This window comes from Pyxicephalus adspersus, chromosome 1 (genome assembly GCF_032062135.1).
Source record: "Pyxicephalus adspersus chromosome 1, UCB_Pads_2.0, whole genome shotgun sequence".
In the NCBI taxonomy this organism is placed as follows: domain Eukaryota; kingdom Metazoa; phylum Chordata; class Amphibia; order Anura; family Pyxicephalidae; genus Pyxicephalus; species Pyxicephalus adspersus.
The window spans coordinates 71,099,219-71,120,204 of NC_092858.1; the positions used below are offsets into that span (position 1 = coordinate 71,099,219).

The 20,986-nt window shown below is 34.9% G+C and overlaps 1 protein-coding gene across 1 annotated transcript; it reads left to right on the forward strand.

Annotated features, from left to right (window-relative positions):
* Positions 1-7,310: 7,310 nt before the first annotated feature.
* Positions 7,311-20,283, forward strand: ECRG4 (ECRG4 augurin precursor). The gene is made up of 5 exons (XM_072413953.1): positions 7,311-7,458; positions 15,666-15,781; positions 16,612-16,659; positions 17,517-17,680; positions 19,993-20,283. Exons 2-5 carry the CDS (start codon positions 15,697-15,699, stop codon positions 20,152-20,154), a joined length of 459 nt encoding a protein of 152 aa, XP_072270054.1. The 5' UTR covers positions 7,311-7,458; positions 15,666-15,696; the 3' UTR covers positions 20,155-20,283.
* Positions 20,284-20,986: the final 703 nt, after the last annotated feature.

Genomic DNA, 20,986 nt, shown 5'->3' on the forward strand with positions numbered 1-20,986 from the left:
GGATATCCAACTCCTGTCGATGAGGGCCAAAATCTGTACACTTTTTTTTTAGTATTTCTGTAACAGAGCAGTAAATGCGGTATGGTATGGTATGGCATGCTCAACAATTTGTTTTTGTTTATTAAAAACTTTGGCCAGCTTGTGGCTTGTTGGAGTTGGACACTCTTGATATAGTTATACAGAGCTGACCAATATCTTCATCACTCCAACTAGATTCGTTTTAATTTTTATATTTACTAAATGAATAAAGTAACCATGTTATGCAGCCAGCACCTACATGTTGTTTAGTCAGCTGCAATATATTTTATATATTGCACTATATGACCACAAATATCATCCCTTGAAAATGAAGGGTACTCCTAATGCTATAGAATACAAAATCATTTTAGACAATCTTTTGGTACCACTTTAGTGGCAAGGATTTTCTGCATGCATTATGCTCCACTGGGTAAAACCAGGTTCATGAATATTAGTCTAGTGGTCAGTCCTATTAAATACCTTCAGGATAAGGTAGAACGATACATGTTACTCAAGTATTCTTTGCAACATTGGTACATGACCTCAGAAATGCTGAATGGGCATAAATTCCCACTGACAACCCTCCAAATGTTAAGGAAAGTCTTTGCATATGATAGGGGCTTCTATAGCTACAAAGGGAGACAGCTTTCTTATTATTTCCCAAGATTTAGGTATAGCATATACAACAATCTCATATTGTTAAACTTGTTACAAATTCCTATATTCTTACTGCTTAGGTCCCCAAATGTAAGGACATATGTTTAAGGTAATAATGATAGTGACTGACTATCCCTCCTTTTAACTTCAACCTATGTAAGTGCTTTTAAAAGATTACTGATATTCCCCCCTGAAGAAGCGGGTTCTCACTGCAAAAAGTGTTGGGTCTTAGTGAATATCGACCTTTTTTGTAACAATGAATGAAACCTTGCCTTTGCGACTGTGCTTATTTTACATGTATTACCACAATTTTTTTTTGTTCATCATGTTTTGAATTTGGGGTTTTTTAATTTTTTTTTTAATAAATGGATTGATGTTTTAACTATTTACTTCTGTTACCACAGAAACTACCTTGAGATGAAGCATGTGCAGAAGGAGCAGCCCAAAGCCTCCTGAGAGACGTGACGTAGGTATCCCAAGAGGCTCTGCGCTCCCATTCAGTGATGTTCATAGGTATGTTTGTTAGGTTTCCAAAAACTCAGGTTTATGTAATTTGTACCCAAACATTTAAGTAGCATTTACTTTTTCCTGTTATCATCATTGTCTTCTTTTCTATTTTATACAATTTATTGGTTTTATATATGTTGAACTTTTAACTAAAGCGATACAGGATGAGTGTCACTGCCCTGCTGGCAAATAAATAGGAAAGATTTTTTAGATAATCCCCAGATCACACATTGCTAGTTTCAGACTTTTTTCTCATTTTCCTTTTGGCTAACACATCATCATACTCCCGGTGCTTTTGAAAGCTTCCAGATTCCTCTGCTGACCTATTTATTTGTGTATTATATTTCCCAAGACCTGACCCCAATGTGATCCTGCCAAGATTTTGTGCTGACAAGGATGATTTTGTAAAAATATCAGATGCCAGAAAAAAATTAATTTTTCTCATGTCTTAACTAGCCGCAGTGTAGTTATTTGCATAAAGTACAAAATCCCATCCCTTTATCCAGCTTTGGATCTGTTCTGCATTAACAGAGACTATCAGATATCATTGGCTGACAGCAGTTTTATTCTTTTTTTCCAAATGGTCAGAGAAACGGATGAATACTTGTAAAGTATGACTTCATCAGGATTTAAATATAGTTTTATAGAGCTTTAGGGATAAAATAAAACAAAGAAGAGACAAACAGGAAATGCTGGGAGAGAAGACTGTCAGATAACCCAGCATTGTAATGTAATGGATTGTTCTTTTTTGACATCCTGTCTATGACTAAATTCACTTTTACCCATCTGAAAGTAGCAAATGTTTTGGCTTGCACTGCGTTGTAGTCCATGAGGCCTCTGCAAGATGGTAAAATTAAAAGATTTTTTATGTAAATCGGCCTATATTGTCGGGGGTTAATGGTACACATGAACATTTCCATTCATGCTGTCTCAGTGGACACAGTGGTCCTGATTTATTTAAGCTTTCCAAGGTTGGAGAGGATACACTTTCATCAGTGAACCTGAATGATCCAGCACACCTGGAATGGATTTCTTAGCAAATGTTTTCAATCCTGGACCACATCAATTCCAGGTTTGCAGGATCACCCAGCTTCACTGATAAAAGTGTATCTTCTCCAGCCTTGGGGAGTTGTAATAAATCTGTCTCAGTGACATCATCTTCTTTGCCTTACACTGTAGCCTTTTACCTTCCCCGGGGGCAGGGGCATTCCTGAGTGTGGCTCAGCAGTAACCCTGAGCCACACTCAGGTTGACATTGTAAAGGGCTAACCTGGTCCCCACGAGCCCGCGGCGTCCGACGATGCCTGCCTGGCATTAGTGTTCTCTGGCCTCACGTCCCCAAACATGATCAATGGGACGTGTAAGCCTGCGGGAGCAATGTACTAGGGGGTGTAACCTTGCGGGAAATTTAAAACAATGCACCGCTTTGACATGCAAAATTACTGATCTAATCAGACCGCTAGGGAGGTTAAATGGTGTGCTTCATACCTTGTCCCTGAGCCCAGTGCACCCTAACCCTTCAGGGCTATGATAAGAGGTGTTTGTATTCCCAATTGGCTGTCTGAGTCAACAAAAAATATGAATATGCTGAGCATATTGTGGCAATAAAAAGCAGACAGATATTTTAACACTTCTATCACTCTAATAAGAGTTTTGGCTGAGGTTTTAGCAGGCTTAGGCTTTATCAATGAGGTTTACTTTATAGCACACTTCTTTACATGCCTATACATTGTACTTGCATCATTTATAGGATAACACACTGGAAAATGTGCATTTACAGCATGTTTTTGCCCTGATTCCGTACATGACTACTCACTTTTAATACATCTGCATTTTAAAAGGATATAAATCAATAATGTTTTCAATATATATATTATTTTTAGGACATTACATATACATTTTTTTTCTTTCCCACAAAAAATATTAACTGCTTACTGAATATTCTCTCATTCACTCTTTTCCTAGGTTTCTGTTTGGTGGCAAGTCTTGTCCTGTAGAAGTGGATTCCCTCCCTCTACAGGTCATGATCGTAAGACTGAAATGTACATACTCTTATACTGGATTTGTCTGGATGAATGAAGGAAGCCTAGGGGATTTCAGGTGTTGCACATACAAATATTTTATGGAATTATTACACAGAACAAGTAATGATATTAAAAACTTTAAAGAAGCCATTAGGGCTCTTTTTATAAAACAGAGATTCTGACATGCCCACAAACATTTTCTGGTGGGAATCAACTACAGCCATTGAAACAGACCTGATTCCCAGCAGAGAATATTTGAGGGAATGTCTGATTCCCTGTTTTAAAAATAGAGCCCTAAGTGTTTTTGCTACTTTCCTTTAGAAATGGTGTAATTTGCAGTCCAGAATGTGTAACCTTGAGAAAAGTTGTGTATGTCCCCTTTTTTCCACTACATTATGCTGACTGATAGTTGGGATCATTCCAAGCACAGAATTAGGTGTGGAGGATACCTTTTTCTCCCTGTATCACACCTATTATTTATCACCAGGGGAGGGCGACTGTGAATATTTGATTTGAAAGCCATAGCAAAGTGGCTCCTTCATGGTTAAGGCAGATTTTTGGAGCTTTAAAGCAATATCATACAAAGTGTGTCATCGTGTTGTAGTGATCAGTGGGCATGGTAAAATTTAGATGTTCCTAAAGGTTATGGTTATTTGAAAACACTTTTGTATATTTTTCCAGGGTCAAATCGTTTGCAACTCTTTGTGTTCAGTCACATGGCTTATCTGAGTTGGAAAAAAAAAATGTTGAAGTATCTAAACTGAAATCCACCAGCACAGCATATTTTTTTTATCTATTTTGTTCGGGTCAACCCACTCAGCCACAAATTCTGATAAATTATGATGCATTACTACACATAAAGTATAAGTCCAGCCATGCATGTGTTTTTTTTATTGCTTGAATGGTGGAGAAAGGCTATAATCTTGGTGAGGTTGTCAGTGTTGCCTGTGTCCTTGTCCTTTAGATTTTCCACAACTTATCCTGGTGACACAAAAAAAAGTGAAGCAATCTCCTTTGAAATTGCAGCTGCTGTGCAAAGATTTATGGAAGCTTAATACACAGAGACACTACAGGAAATGTAGAGGTTATATAATGCCATAGCTAGGTTTAACAAAGAATATGCTCATTGAGCTCAACCAACAGACATAATTCACTAAATGAAGGACTGTGTCTACCAAACTCTAGACCTACAAAAAATCCAGAAGAAAGAACGAACTCTTTTAAAGCATGATCCAATGAGCTGCAACAGGCTATTTAAATTCATTTCCAAATCACTAAGACAATCAGATAATCCTATTGATACTTCTTATAGATGATAATAGATAAAGACCTTGTGTTCAAAATGTTCTTTTTATTTCTCTCTTTGTTACAACCCCTGAAGCACCCTGGACTCCTAAGTCTGTCTTTTACTACAAGTGGCGGTGTAAATATTTAAAATATAGCCACAAAACATTGGACAGAGGTTTATGACAAATGACATCATTTTCTCAGAGGGTCAATTTGTTTCAGATCTCTCACTACACGCCGACGGCATTCTTAAGATGTCAATAACTTTACTCTTGTTTAAACTGGTTTGCTTCTTGGAGTTGTGGTAACATTTCAGGAACGATAAAAAAAAAGTCTCCAGATGACCTAATCATCAGCAGTCTTGTTAAAAAAAAAACAATCAGGATATATTTTTTCAGGTTTGTCCAAGGCTGCATTTCGTTTATGTACCCATAAAATTTTTAGGCTGAATATACCTTTGTGGCCAGATGCCCTGAATAAATATAAAGAACTATGTTAAATATTTAATACAAATGGTATAAAAGTGTGTAAGTTGTAAGTAATGACACTAGTACTAGCCCTGGTACTCATGTTCTTTTAATGAGACACTATTTGACACCACCAGGAGTATGGAGACCATTTTTCCAATGTAGATTTTGGTTGCTCAAAGTAAGTGGATAACACTGGTACTTTTCAGTAGGGCATGCATTCTTATGGCAATGACAATAGTGGCAATGAAAAGCTTGTAACAAGGCATTAAAGCAAGAGGAAAGCTGCCAACATTTCTAGATTACCTAGAATCTACGTGTACTGCAGCACTGTTTAATAAAGAAAAATATTTTACACATACACTGACTTTACAACAGTTTGCAGCAATATAAAAAAAAAATGTTTCATCTCAAACAAACCTCATGCAATGACTGCTCAATGGGCATGCCTTGGAAGCCATTAGGTTGTATGCACACCAGTTGCTTAACCTTAATAGCTCTATTAGACATACCATCTTTTAACAGTTCAAACATAAAGACATGACTGTTATTTACTCTCAACGTAGCAGTCATTGGGAACTAAAATTTTAGAAATCCATTCATGATAGCACTATATGACCCCTTCTCAGCCAGCAATTACTATTATACTGTGGATTTTTATAAAATAGCTATAAAGTGCAAAGATGGAGTTTTTATGCCTACTAGGTGGGAGAACACTTGGTTAAAATAATCCCAATGTTCACATACCTGTAAAACAGCAACATTCTTCCTTCCAGTCTGTAACATAAAAGCTATGTCTTTAGGCTTCTTACAATAGAAAGATCTTCATGTTTATCTTATGCTTCTATCATTATATGTACAGAATCAGTTGGTCTCAGCATAATTTGCTTCACTGGTAACAATGAAAAAACTCACCTACAGTTCTTACTGTGCATAAAGTTAGTCTGTGGTTTTCTTTTGAGCTTGCACAGTACACAGTACGGAAAAAACAGGACCTCACGCAGACTTTGGCCATGTAGGTGCATTTGGTCAATAAATGTCAGATAATAACTAATACTTTCTGACTACTAGAGTTTTAGTGTCCCCATAAAGTTAGCAATTCATTTTAATCTATTTATTTTCAAAACTTTTTTTTTACTTTCAGATAGAGAAGTATATACATACATAGAGAAGGGTGGGGTAATATGAAACAGGGATTCTCATGGAAGGTTTCTATCACCTCTAGTTTTGTTTAAAACTGTAAACTTTTGGATTCTTCATTACCTTTTGACAAATGACACCAGGAAAATAATTGAGTAATAATATCTTACCAGTTGAGTATATTGTGTGATTGGCTCAATTTCAACTCAGTGCAATTTGCATACAAAAAACAGAAAAAGTATTATATACAATTTTGGCCACTTATATGCAATACTTTTTTTTTTGTGCCCTTGTTATTGTTTTTTTGTTTATTGTTGTTTGGAATGTGACTTCGCAGCACCAAATCTAGATTAATATTTCTATGTGCAATTTGCATGAATTGCATAAAACCCAATTTTCTCCATCTCATTGACCATTTCACTAGTATGGATAGAAAACTTTCAGGAGTGCTAATCATTCCACACTTTATCAAAAAACAAAATTAAACATTTGGCTATATATAGACTATAACTTACTCCTTCTTACCTGAAAGTGGACACTCCATAAAAATGACAGGTCCTAAAAACTGAATACCCTTTAATGTCAAATTGACTGAAAAAATGGGTGCTTGAACTTCTGCACTCCAGCCCAATGCAGGAGTTTGGAACCTGGAGCAAGGGGGTACGTTTTTTTTTCGTTCTATTTTTTCAATTGCCTTCTTGGATGGTTTGAATTTAGGGGATGTGGACCTTCCATTTTCATAAGATCTGCTTTGAGGATATGAACTGTGATATGAAATATTAGTATGTTTTTACAATACATTGTCATGAATTTGGAAAATATAAAAAAGGTGGAAGTATCACAGCCATCACAATGAGCAGTACAATTAGTTTTGAAAGCACATATTAAAAAAATCAATGCTTTTATTTTTAGTTTGTATTTAGATCTATTTTGAAAGCGGGCCTCCAGCAGTGGTAGAAAGTTTTAGCAAATGATCCAAATGTCAAATTATTGCAATATTCATTTAATTTAGATTGACATTTTAAAATGAATGAAATATATGCACTGGACTGTGAGATAAACCTATACTGCACATCTGCAAGTAATCCTAGCTAAGGATGTGGCATTTATTATTATACAGAAACCTGATTCCTCAGCCTTAGGATCCTTAGCCAAACTTTTTACAGAGGGTCTGGTATTCATAAGCTAGTTTTTTTTTAATGAAAGTGCCTTTCATATGAGTTTTTCTCCTGTCTCACTGTTGCAGTCTTTCAAACGCTAGTACAGCTACAGGGTATATAAGGAGTACCTTGTGTAGCAGAGGAGCACAAGACAGCTTTGTATACTGACACGCTTCTGGAAAGGACATCATTTTAGAGGTAAAGTAATAAATAAGCTTGCTCATTTTTTCCCCAGGAGTGAGAAGCACATTAAGAAAACAAACACACTAATTTCAGAATAGTTTGGAAAGTTTAGAAATGAACTGAGAATTTCACATACTGCAAGTTGGTGATGTGTTTAACAAGGCAGCAATTAAACAGTGAGGGGAGCATTGAGCTGTCTTCATCCTGTGTACTTGGCAGATGCTAACTTTGTTAAAATTTATTGATATTTCTAAATTATGTAAAAAACTTTAAAAAATATACCAATTTTTTCCTATGACATTTTAGTTGAAGTTAACTAATACTTGTTTATATCAAATATAAAAATAAAATTAACTTAAAAATTAACTAATTTAACAAAAAAAATGTATTTAAATGTAAGTAATTTAAAAAAAAAATGTTTAATGGTAACATTTTCACAAAAGTCTCTATTTTTATGTATGCATGCAATATATGAAAATGCTGGAGAAAGTGATGGTGGATTTATTTTGCAAAACAAAAATAGGGTCTGTTTATAAAAGTTTTAACCCAGAATTCACCCACCTGTTACCCAAAATTTACACATTTTTTACATTAGATTGAATTAGAAAAATACATAAATCATGAATAAAAAATGGGCAAAAAATGGGCGACTCTTGGGTGAAATCATTTATAAACAGACCCCCATTATTTGATATAAAAGTAGCATTAATCATTTTTAATGGTGGCAAATTGATGAATGAAAACTGCCTATTCTCAAATACTTGTTCTCTGCAACAATTCCATCTAACACTACAACACAAGATTTGGTACATGCCAATCTTAGATTCTAGAAAGTGTTTTTCAGCAGTTGTACAGTGTGAATGGATCATACCATGTTATACTCAAGCAATATTGGTTCTGACACTAAGGGTACACTAAGACACTAATGTTGTCTTGAACAACATTAGTATACAATTAAAAGAAGAATGAGAATGAAAAAAAAAAAAATATATATATATATATATATATATATATATATATATATATATTTATATATATAAATAATAGTAATAAATTAATAAATAATAAATTAATTTTTAGTGCATGACGTTTTCTTTGAAAACTGCATGTTCTCAGCATTTCTTCTGTTGTCAGGTTCTGTTCATTGTGTTTGGCACATAGTTGAATATAAATTTACCTTTTATACAATCATGATGTACTTCAGTCAGAGTGAAATATTCTCTCTAATGGCCTGCTGTCAGAAATGTCATATTCTGCACTGCAGACTATCATTGACTGAACTGCACAGCAAGCAACACCTGCAGCAGCTACTTTACTTTCATGAGATGAAGAGAAAGAAAAAATGCATAGCTAGGGGCAAGGAAATAACTTCAATGAAATGTACGTTAAGCAAATGCTTAAACATTGCTTTAGTCTTGCTGCTTTTATATCTAGGTTAACATATATTATAGATGAAGAATAACTTTTCATTTAACTTTGGGTGACATTACATTGACACATATTACCCAGGCTGGAAATTTTACACTAAAGAGCTATGATGATTTAGCTGTAGAAATTAATTTTGCCTATTTCTTGTTTAAAAAAATTGAAAAGTTATAGTTAATGTTGTCACCATTTTATAGCAGGTCTAGCACATTTTCCTGAACAAGGGAACTTTTAGCTGGTTGTACAATCACCAAGGGATGTAGTGTAGATGGTGATGTTCACATGTTGCTGGTGATTTTTAGTTAAAAAGAAAAAAACATTTAGCAGCAGAAACATGTATTGGGGACATTAAAGTAATTATAGCAGCCATAAGTACATCAATATATAAAAAATACAAAGCAAAGCAACTAGTGATACATAACTATCAATTTATTCCACATTTTCAATCACCTAATATGAAAGATCTCTCTTAATTTATAAAAGAAAACAAAAATGTCTCTATACAAATATATGTTGAACCTGCCCAAGCCCACTACTTACTTTTTTCTCTTTTTTGTTTTTTAGATTTATATTTTTTTAGCGGTTTTACCTGCTCTTTGCATTCGTTATGTTAAGGCAGGGGGTTTATACCACATAACTGTTACGAAACACACTTCAATATGTTTTACTAAGTACAGACCTGAATTCACTTGCCTGGGCTTTAGCTTTAAAGCAAACACGATTGTTAAAAAAAATGTACAGATACCTAAGAGTACTTTATATCATCTTCATCAACCAGAAAGACTCTTTCTGTGCGCCTGTGGAACACTAACCACCAAAGAGCACATTTTGTCAGTGTAGGGGGTGGTCAGCTGATTTAATAGGATATGACTTATTGTATGTTGCAACTAAACAATACCCAATGAAAATGTCATTTGGATGGGACTAAGAGGGATATGACTTATTTCTGGAGTTAGATACCTCAAGCTCATAGTGACAGCAAGGGTCATAGACATTACCTCCCCCCTCCCCCAAAACAAAGATACATATTGTTTTTTAAAGGTTGTACTCTTAGAAGGAGCTTTAAGTTTTAATCTTTTTAAGTTCATTTTAAAGAAGAAAAGGGGTGTGCTTTGCTGAATTTCTTAAAGCAGCATGTGTTTATCAGTCAGGTCTTAAGCAATGTAGATGGAATCATTCTCCTTAGGCAGTCCTCCTAGGGGTGGTATGAGAAGGTCAGCTTTTTGCTCAGATAGGGACTAGGTGTACAAGCAGTAACTGAACTCTGAATAGCATAGGAGTAATTTAAATGTTCTCCTCTAAAGCCTATTTGGCTACTTACCATTACCTCATCTCTGAAAAGTCCAATTGCTGAGATATTTCCATTTCTAGGTTTGATGGCGTGTGATATTCCCACTTCCTGTTCATAGATGGTCTATGAACAGGAAGTGGGAATATCCTGGGAAAGTGACTTTACAGATGCAGAGTAATGGAATGTAGCTGATCATGGTTTAGAGAAGAACACAAAATACATTTTGTTTAAAAAAGTATGAAGGTGGAGAAAAAAGGGGTGATATTCATAGTGTCGCTGTATATATTGAAAAATATAATGTGTATTGTAATACAGCTAACCATTAGAATTAAATAAATTCACAACTGACATTTGGCCTGAGAACAAGAGATGAAATCACCTAATATCTTTCCATAGCTTCCCTGAAATTCCCCACTGTGATCATTATTGGCTTCCCTAGTTTATCATACTTCCACAGCTGCATCCCTCATATAAATTTTGAAGAATTTGGCTGGAGTTGGTGGACTGACTTCACTAGAGGTAAAGCCAAGCTAGACAATATCTGTATCATGGCTGCGGAATGACCTAACTGCAGCTCCTCCTACAAAGGTATAAGAAGTTATTTGCTCTAACGATATCTACACAAAACCAATATTTCAGTTTAATGCTAGTAATCTTCCTAATTTAATGTAAATGCAAAAGATGATACCATATAGCATATGCAATATTTGCCCTTGTATAGGGATTGACAGTGGGATCTTGATTTTGTAAAATATTGCCCAAAGGTGGCCATACACTGGTTGATGGTGCAGGACCCAAAAAAATGATTGATATATTTCTAATATTGATTTTTTTAAATCTAGTATAGTGTTTATAGTGCTTTTTAGCATAAGAGAACCCTTGAACTAGCTTTCATGTCTTCAGGGAACCCAGGGAAGAATTAGCGGAATTCAGTGCAGAAATGCTTCTTTCATTGTTGACCAGTCTGTGGAATTTTATCCTTACAGGTAGCCAAAAAGATCCCTTGTGTCACCTAAACTGACCTGAGAGGCACAAACTACTCATTGATCATTTTACCCCTAGTAATCTTTGGAGGAACCCTGGTTGAGAAACAATGATCCAGCATAACCACTATGCACCCCTTGACCAGCATAATAGAGCGCCACTTCACCACCTGCTCTGACAGACTAATGTAAGTCAGTGTGGAGTGCACTTACTCCTGTTTACAAGCAGAGCTGTGTTGTCACAATAAATTGTGGCAGAGTATTTCAATTAGTTGTTGGGTGTAAGGAAGTACTCTTGGGTAATTTATGTCAGGCTGTGGCAGGTAAAGTTTTGATTTGATCAAAGAATGGGCATTTTTCATAATTTATATTCGATAGATACAGTATATTGATCAACAAATAGAGATTTAGTTTTAGGGTATTGCTCCATTTCCCAATAAATTAATGAACATGTTTAGTGGTGCCATGTTATTTAACATCCTAATCTGTGAAGCTACTAATATAAGTAAAATAATACTGTCCCCTATTGTAAAATTTACATGTGGAAAAAGTTCGTCATAAGACTAGGTCACATAAGCCATTCACTTGTGATTTCCCAGACAAGGTATTTTGCTATGCACACATGTTTGGGCAGGAATGCTTAGCATTTGGGTATCATATAGATTCCAAATCACATCCTCACGGAAATATGCAAGAAAATTGACTGCAAGGTAGTACAATTTGAATATACTCACTATACTATATCTTGGTGTTGCTATAACATACTATATATTTGTGTGTTGCTGTGCTAAAATAAGGGGATAAAAGAAAAAAAAGAATAACAGTGGCTAGAACTGTTTCTGACTGTGAACTTCAAATATAGTGCATGGCTGATTGCACCCAAAGCTTTAACCTCCTCCTGTTCCAGTTCAGTTCCTTTTTTGATACCTAAATAATAATGGAAACTACTATTGTGAAAGAAAACAGACACTGGGAATTCTTAAACTAAAATATCGTGAATGCTTGTTTGTTAATAGTCTGTATTCCTTTATTAAATCAACCACAATGTGTTTAAATACAGCTTACACTATTGTTTACCATTGTTCTCCTCTTTAAGCATGTACAGTATGTTGGACTTTTCATGTGGTTTATTTCTAACTAATCCATATAAATTGCGTTCCATTAATTGTTAGCAAAACCCTTTTATATCAGTAGAGTTCCAAGTTTCATGTGTTCAGTTTTGAACTGGCCAGCATACTAAACCAGAAATATGGTTTGAGGTCTCGTGGCTCAGGAGCTACCGTAGGCTGAAGTAGTCACCACAGTAGAAAAATGATTCTTCTCTGGATTTATAGAGCTGACGAAAGAGCTGACTGAACACCAATAAGCACTGAGAATAATTAAATCTAGATACATTATTTAGGGATTTGATTACTGTTACATTTTAGATCTGTATGGATATATTGTAAATAGCTGTTTAGAGCCAGCACATATTACAGGGAGCTGTGATCACATAATTATAATATACTTCAGTAGATCTATGAACTTTTCTGCCACAACAAATGTACTGGCTGTAAACAGCTATTTAAAATATATCCATTCAGATCTGAAATGTAACAATACATGGATTAACATGTGTTAAAGCAAAGATTTAGATTTACTGTTTCTTATGCTTGTTGAGGGTAACTGGGTTTGCAGCAATGAACAGAAGTTACAACAGATCTGTGAAATCTATTTTTTACAAATCCTAAAATAAAGTCCAAAGAAAAAGCCACACATATTTCATTTTAGTATACCACGTGCCCAAAACCTTCTGGAATTATGCATGGCCTCTAAATGGATTTAAAAATAGAACCTTTGTGCTAAAATTATTGTGTTTTTATTGTGAAAATTCTAAACAGAATCAAGTTTATTCTAGAATGTGTTCAATGTTTAAAACGCAGTAAACAAACAGGTAAAAAAAATAGAATAAAAACAAACAATAAATTTAGCTTACAAACAAAACAAATATAATCTGGTTTATGATATTAATTTTTTTCAATATGTTTGTTACTTGTAAATTGTTTTTAAACATTTTCCTGTGAAAATAGAAATAAAATTGAAAACAACTAATGAGATGTATATAAAAAAAATTAAAAAAAATATTCGAAAGAACATTAAAATGTTGCCCTTTAATTGGTTTAGGAATGTGCAAAAAAAAACCCAACAACAAAACAAAATTCTCAGTAATTGACAAAGCAATACAATTAAAATATTGGGTTATTTAAGGTGCAGGCAACCAGCAGCACCTCTGCGCAATGGATGTTGTAATATCCTGTATGTTGCACCTGAAAATTAGTACAATGAGCGCCAGTAACAACAGAAATAAATATCTTGCAAATGCAATAACACTAAGCTCTTCAGTCCCCACAGCAGTACAAAATCAGTTCTTGGCCCCCAAAATAATGCTATGCTATCTCACCACCAGAAAGTAAGGTAATGGTAATTGACTAATAGTCTGGTAGAATTTTTCTTTAACTTACAACCCCTTTGAATCCAAACACCATTATCATGGTGTGTGCTACAAAAGGTCATTACAGGTCTGATGTGTGTATCCTTTTTTTATATAATGGGGATGGAAGTTTTTTTTCTGACAATTTTGTTTAAAAGCAGATACCTTTTTTAAGAGAATGTGTAGTTATTACTCATTCCTTAATATAGTTAGAGTGAGAGGATGGTACTAATAATACAGCACTGGTTACCTAGTGTATGTTACTATGGGGCAATGTGGTGGCTTAGTTGCTATCACTCTTGCCTTGCAGTGGTAGGATCCCATGTTTTGTAAATACATGATAATATTATTGTTACAACAACACAAGCAGTAACATGATGATGGTGTTTATTAATTCATTGCTATTAATATTTTGTTTATGCAGCTTTGAAAGTAGAGCTGTAAACTTTTTTTAAGATCAAATTTGGTAATAAAAATCATATTGTTATTGCAAACATTTACTTTGCTCTGTGATTATGACATAAGATTTCCAAAGAAACATTTTAAATGACACATGACCTAGATAAGTGAAAATATAAGTCTGGTAATTCTTGACAAGCAGGAATAATAGATACAATAAAAATAATTCCATATATAGGCTTTTATGCATATTTGGTTATACATTTTTGTCTTTATTATGCTGCTAGGCAATGGAAAGTTGTCCGTGAAAATCAGAGATATATCCTTCCAGTTCAGTCAAAAAAGATAAAAAGCTGCGAACACCTTGAATATCAATAAGATCAGACACAAAGGATTAAAAATCAGAAATGACCTTGATTAGGAAAGGAGAAATTCAATCACTACCAGCTATCACATGAGAATACGTAGAATTGCATGCAAATTACCATCTTTTCTTTTTTTCTGTGGCTTGTGCTAGTCATAGAAAGATTGCAGGTAATATTCTATAATATCAAGAAAACAGTCCGAAATGTCAGTTTTCTAATGCTTTATAATATTCGTGATAAAGATTATAGATAATACTTTTAATAAGTGCATACAAGATATTAGAAAATAGTGACATCATACCATCCTTGTGTATTTATGAAATATCTATTCTAAGCATAGCTGTAATAGCTAGAAAATAGTGACATCATACCATGCATGTTTATATATAAAATATATATTTTAAGCATAGCTGCAATATAAGTATTAAAGTATGCTCAAAACAATGGTCACCACCAGTGGTGGTATGAATAGTTCCAACTGGAACGGATTTCAGCTCTAGAGCTCTAAAGACCTCAAATCAGATCTCAGTTCTATATAGCAATGTAAGCGTTTCAGTGACAGCTAAGAAAGGTTTTTTCTCATTTTGGGTTGTGCCATAGTGCAAAGAACACTGGTGTAAAATAATCCACAGCAACCAATCAGAAAACATTCTACAGTTGAATAAATATTCTAAATCAGATTTTTTACTGGCTGCCACAAAATAAGTTTATTTTGATAATGAAGGTGATGAATAAAGCCAACTAGATTTATTAATAGGAAACAGACATTTGGGCAGAAAGGAAGTGATACAGTTGGGGCAGCCAAAAATAAGAATCCTTTGCTGTGTGTAATGGCATTTGGAGGCACCCCTTCATTTATTACACAGGGAATCACTGAATAACTCGTTTCTTTCAGAAAAAAATATCTAACCACATGCAATGTCACTTATTTCCATAATAAATAGTTTAATTACATAATTATTAAAATATGTGTCTTTATACAAATACAGGTAACACATAAATTAAAAGTTTTTTTTTCCATTTCAAACTCAAACTGTTTGTAAACTTTAGACATCCCAGGCACTGCATCTATGAATGACTGAAGAATTCCAAGAAAAACAACTACAAGATATGTGCTTCCAGTCAGATGTCATGCAGTACAAGTTCATTACTGGCTGCATTCATCTAAATTGGCCTGAAGTAACCTTTCACAAAAAGAGGTCACTACTGAAAAGATTATTCAGTCCTGTGCCTCCCTTCCATTCCCTCCTACTTAACACAGTTTCTCACTATTGCTAATGTTCTGCTAGGTACAGGGAGAAAGGGATCCGCCGCAGCAAGATGGGTTTACTTACCTTCCTACAACAGCGTTTTGGACTCTCCTGCTTGGTCCTTGTACTGCTAGTGGTTGTACTTATATGCCCTGGTGAGTATTGGAGTATTTTACCTTACAATGTCATTATACCAATGAACCTTCAGAAATCTCTATAATGTATACCTGAACCTGAGGATAAGTATTACATGTGCGCAAATACCCAGAAAGTTATTACCAAGTACCAAGAGTTTACATTAAATGGTAAGACCAAAGGGTAGTTGGGAAGATAGTGTAGAATACTGCCCATTATTCTATGCTTGCAGCTACCCAGGACTCCGAGACCACGTAGGGAAAGGTATGATCTTTACTTATAGTGGGTCTTTATTGGTTTGGTTTTAACACTTGGTATAAGTTATTGGCAGATGGGCCAAAGAATGGAGTCTTTACGCTGAAGGCTTCGTACAAATGTGGCTTTGTGAAAGTAATTTTAGTTAACACTAAATAAATTATCCATTACAATTGGTGGTTCTTCCAAGACACAACATGAAGTAAAAGCAAATTTTTCAAAAGTAAGGGAAATCTTTATGACATTTGGCAGCAGGAAAGGCTTTCCAGTTGGGAGCTTTCCTCAAGGACAATTGCTCAGATTTTTAATTTTCCCACCAATTTCTGTACCAGTAACATTGGTATGGTCTAAATTTTGTAAAATTCCCCAGGGGGTATGTCACTATGTTATAAACTCCCAGCAAGCAGATAAGTTTTTGCTCTGCCCTTTAGATAAACCCCCCCCCCCCCAAAAAAAAAAATGTTTAGACTGACACCTTCCAACCACATTGTAAAGAGTGCCTGTTTGAAAACAAACTACTACAGATTTATCGTTATCTTATAGTTCTAATTTCTATGTCTAGTTTCTTATTTCATAACATCTTTGTTGTTTGTAGATGTTTCCAGTGGGAACAAACTGCGCATGATGCTTCAAAAACGAGAAGGTATGTGAGAAATAAACAACATAACAAGATAAACATACTGTATGCATTCATTTAAAGACAGAAAGCATGGAGAGGGATATGCGATTGGAGGAATTTCCTTTGCCAGATTCCCATTCATTTTAAAGCCCAAATCATATACTTCAAGTACTTGTAGTGCAGTACTTGTAGTACTTGTAGAGTAGTGCAGAGAGTGTTTTGGGGGCCTATATGCAGGAGAGGAGTGCAAAAGGTTTGACAGAGGATATCATAGCCAAGGAAGGAGTACAAAGAAGACTGTACTGTATATACCTTCTGAATATAGAGACCATATAATCCGAATACAAACTAGGTTGCTTTTACCCTCAAAATTTGTACTCAAGTCACACCACTAGATGGTGCTGTGTCCTCATGTAAAGTGTAAAACAAACTCTTGTTAAAGACATGAGACATTAGTTTATAACACACTTTACATTAGGACACAGCACCATCTACTGGTAGCCAACAACACACACAAAATATCAGTAACTCAAAAGTACAAAACGCTGTAAAAAAAGCTAAAAAAAAACATAGGTTGAGCCCACTTGATATTAGGTTTATTTTAATGGATGATGTATTGATGTGACAGCTATTTTCTATTGTTTGTATTCTACACTTTTATTTTTGGTTATATTCTTTCTACACATCAAGCTGTAATGGTTTTCTTTAGACCTTGTTACTTTATATACATATACTCCTTTATCTACTTATACAAGCCATTCTTGACTACCTGATCATTGCAGCACTATTATGGTGCACCATCTGAACTCTCAATCCTCTTCTCTTTCTCTCAAGAAATTATTATACAATTTTTATCTATCATCTATTTTTTCTTTACCTAGCTGCATCAAAAGAACCAGCTAAGACTGTTGTTTCTGTAGAAGGAAATAAAGCCAATGAATTTCTAAACACATTAAAGCGTTCCAAACGCCAGCTTTGGGACAGGTCTCGACCTGAAGTACAGCAGTGGTACCAGCAATTTCTCTACTTGGGCTTTGATGAAACTGTAAGTGGTGTCAAGAACTGAAGAGATTTTTAAAATACTATAAAAATGTTAGTGTGTTGTTATAATCAACTACAAAAAAAATGGGGAACCCAAAAATGATAAGCCATTTTAAAGAACATTTGTAGGCAACAAGCGAAACAAATCAGCAAACTGCAAGAAAGTAATTGAATAGTGCTTAAAGCAAGTTATAAAATATTGGGATTATCACTGTGAGTTCTGGAAACGGCTACTGTTAGTTATGATGGTCGTTTTATTTAAATACCTTCTATTCCACTGCCCAGGAAGGAGTATATAGATCAATAAATCTAAAAATTCAGCAGCTTATAACTGCCTCTTGTAAAGCACATCAAATTTTTACACAAAGTAAGCACAACAATCAGGTAATTAGCATTTACAAAAACATATCTCAACAATGACAAACTCTAGCTTTTTGTAAAACTAAAGGGCTAAAACCATTTTCCCCTTTGCAGTGGGTCCCCTTGCCTATTGCAGGGTTAACAGGTTGTTGTGTTTAGGGGACGATGCTTTTGGAGAAAGACTTACCTTACCCCCGCAATCACTGGGGCTCTCCTCCACCCCCCCTCCCAGATTGTGAGTGGAACCTCAGTGTTATCCTGTACAGCCCAAGGCTCCAAGACTTTATAATGTAATTGACCAGATAGGCATGGGGGTTAGGCTTCTGCCATACCTGTGTAGAACTGGTGTAGCAAAATGGAAGAAGAGCACCGGCAGCTGTGGGAGTTAGGATTAGTAAATTTTACTCCTGTTATCAAACTAAAATAAAAAACAAAATGTAATCAACGTTCAGCTTTAATCTCAAATTCTCCTTCATTTAAGTGCCTTGGTCAAAAAAGGTTCATTTACCCCACAGGGATACAAAAATCAATTTAAAACCTGGCCAGGGTTAACCTGACAGATTCTAACCCCTCTTTATGCCTTCCAATATAAAGTAAAAAAAATTGTTAGATTTCTAGGCAATTTTGGGGCATGTCTTCCCTAGGAAAAAATATCAGATCCTCATCTCCCTCTGCTGGCTCAGAAAAACACACAGCAAAACTTCTTACTGTATATGGAATGCCTGAATGCGTGATGGAAAGAACAGATAAAGTCAATACAAGGGCATCTGGAGTAACACAGAGAAAGCGGGGTGGCTTTCGATGCCAAAGGATATTAGTAACACATTCAGACTTACATACATTGTATTAAGACACCCTACTAATACATATTTACTGTCCACACTGCACAGTGAACTGGGGTATCACTCTAAATAAATAGCAATTTATTCCATGTGATTTGCATTACAGCGCCATGCAGTACAGTGCTGTTACCACCACAAAGATCAAATTGGACCCTAAATGTTTAGTTCCCAAACAGCCATACAGCTTTTGGTGGAACAATGGAGGAAAAATATTTGTGGGCTGTGCTGTAATAAGTTTTTTGCCATACATTTCTCTTTTTTGTATCAAATATGTTGAGACAGCAGCCTATTGGGATTTTAGAAACCACATCACCAAACCCTGCAACTTATCTGTTTGTGGAATATATTAAAAATGGTATTAAATGTATCTTGATTACAAAACCCCCATGTTCATAGGTTCGGTGTTTGATATCCTCCCTATGGCAATGTAATAGTTTTCCTTCACTCATAGCCAGCATACCCAGCAACGTGTGCAGAACAATACACAAATTCCCAGTGCTCAATAAGTTTTACAACCTCTATTTATTCTATCAAGACACCTTTTGAGTGGTTCCCAATGCCTGTCGATCTAAGACTATATATCATATATATATACACACACATATCTATAAAAAATGTATTAATGAATAAATGACAAATGACAGCAGGCATACTATGGAAGAAGCTCAATCTTCCTTAAAGGCACAAGGTTGGACTCGTTTAAGGCAGATAAAGAACACAAGCGTGCCTGCACTAACTACAACAAAGCAATAAACTTGATACTTAAATCCATGCATAACTAGCAGGAGAAAGTTGCATGTTGGTGGGGCAATACATTAAATAATACAAAATATAGGCATGCAGCTGGGAAATGTAAATGTTGCCATCATTATGCTTAAAGGTAAACTATTTTGCATGATTTTGTAAAAAGTGTTAAAAGGTAGGCTTTTTACATAAGCAACGGTGTTCTGCCCTGGATGTTTTACCCTCATCTCTAAGCACTTTTTCAGCACCCACAATGGATATAATTGTTTTTGGAATTTACCAATGACTTTCTACAAACTTTATGTTTAAATATTATAATGCAATGAATAATCAAATTCCGTGCAGAACTAATTTCTTCTCTTTATGGCAGAAATATGAAGATGACATGTCTTACTGGATGAATCAAGGTCGTGCTGGTAACGAATACTACGGTGGTTTTTACCATCACCATTATGATGAAGATGCAGCTATAGGCCCCCGCAATCCACATACTTTCAGACATGGAGCCTCCGTGAATTATGATGATTATTAGAATTTGCAGCATTGAAAATGTTGAAGGTTAGCAAACACTTTGATTCTTTAGGATAAAGGATCTCAATACATGGACAACTAGCAAAGTGCATTCTAGTAGGCTGGTAAATTAAAAAAATTTTACACATCTCCTTTCTGAGTTCTTACTGTAGTGCTGTTTAACTCCTTAAAAAAGAATATGAATCCAAAACATTGTTTGTACTTTTGGCACAATTCACTGTATTCAGTTTTCAAAGCAAATATTTCTGTTTGTGTAAGTCTGTTACAAAGCTTCTCTCAGCTAGAGATCGTAAAGCATGAGGCATGTACATTTATAATTGTCAGCTAAATGGCCAAATAAAGACACATGCACAACAGGCTTACAACATAACTGCTTGGTGAAAGGCACCAGCTTAGTGTTGTCAGCCTGAACGAAGGAATGCCAATACTGACAGCATCTCCAGGTATGAAACTTTAGAACAGATTTATAAAAAAAAATAATTTGTTTAAAAAAAACTGTATACAGTTAGGTATAATGTCAAAGCTACTGAATATAGTTTCCCGGTTTACATATAGTTTCATCAATGATTATATTTAGCAGTGCTAAATACTGTTTATATATGCATTTCTACTATGGACAAAGACAAAACATGCTTACACCTTTCCATACCAAAAAGTTACCATAATAAAAAGTTTTAATATGAAATTAGATCAAGCTATATTTTATGAAATGTTGCAGTTTTAGTTTTAATTCTACAATGACTTTATTAAAATGCAGCACACAGATATAGTAGAGATGGGCTCCTATTTAAGAAAAAAAAAATCATCTACTCGTATCTAAAAACAGGAACGGC

Bases quoted from the DNA above. Each gene is read 5' to 3' on its own strand.
- ECRG4 (XM_072413953.1), top strand. From the start codon at position 15,697: ATGGGTTTACTTACCTTCCTACAACAGCGTTTTGGACTCTCCTGCTTG. The intron at 15,782-16,611 runs GTGAGTATTGGA...TGTTGTTTGTAG, and splicing joins GGTTGTACTTATATGCCCTG to ATGTTTCCAGTGGGAACAAA. The intron at 16,660-17,516 runs GTATGTGAGAAA...TTCTTTACCTAG, and splicing joins GATGCTTCAAAAACGAGAAG to CTGCATCAAAAGAACCAGCT.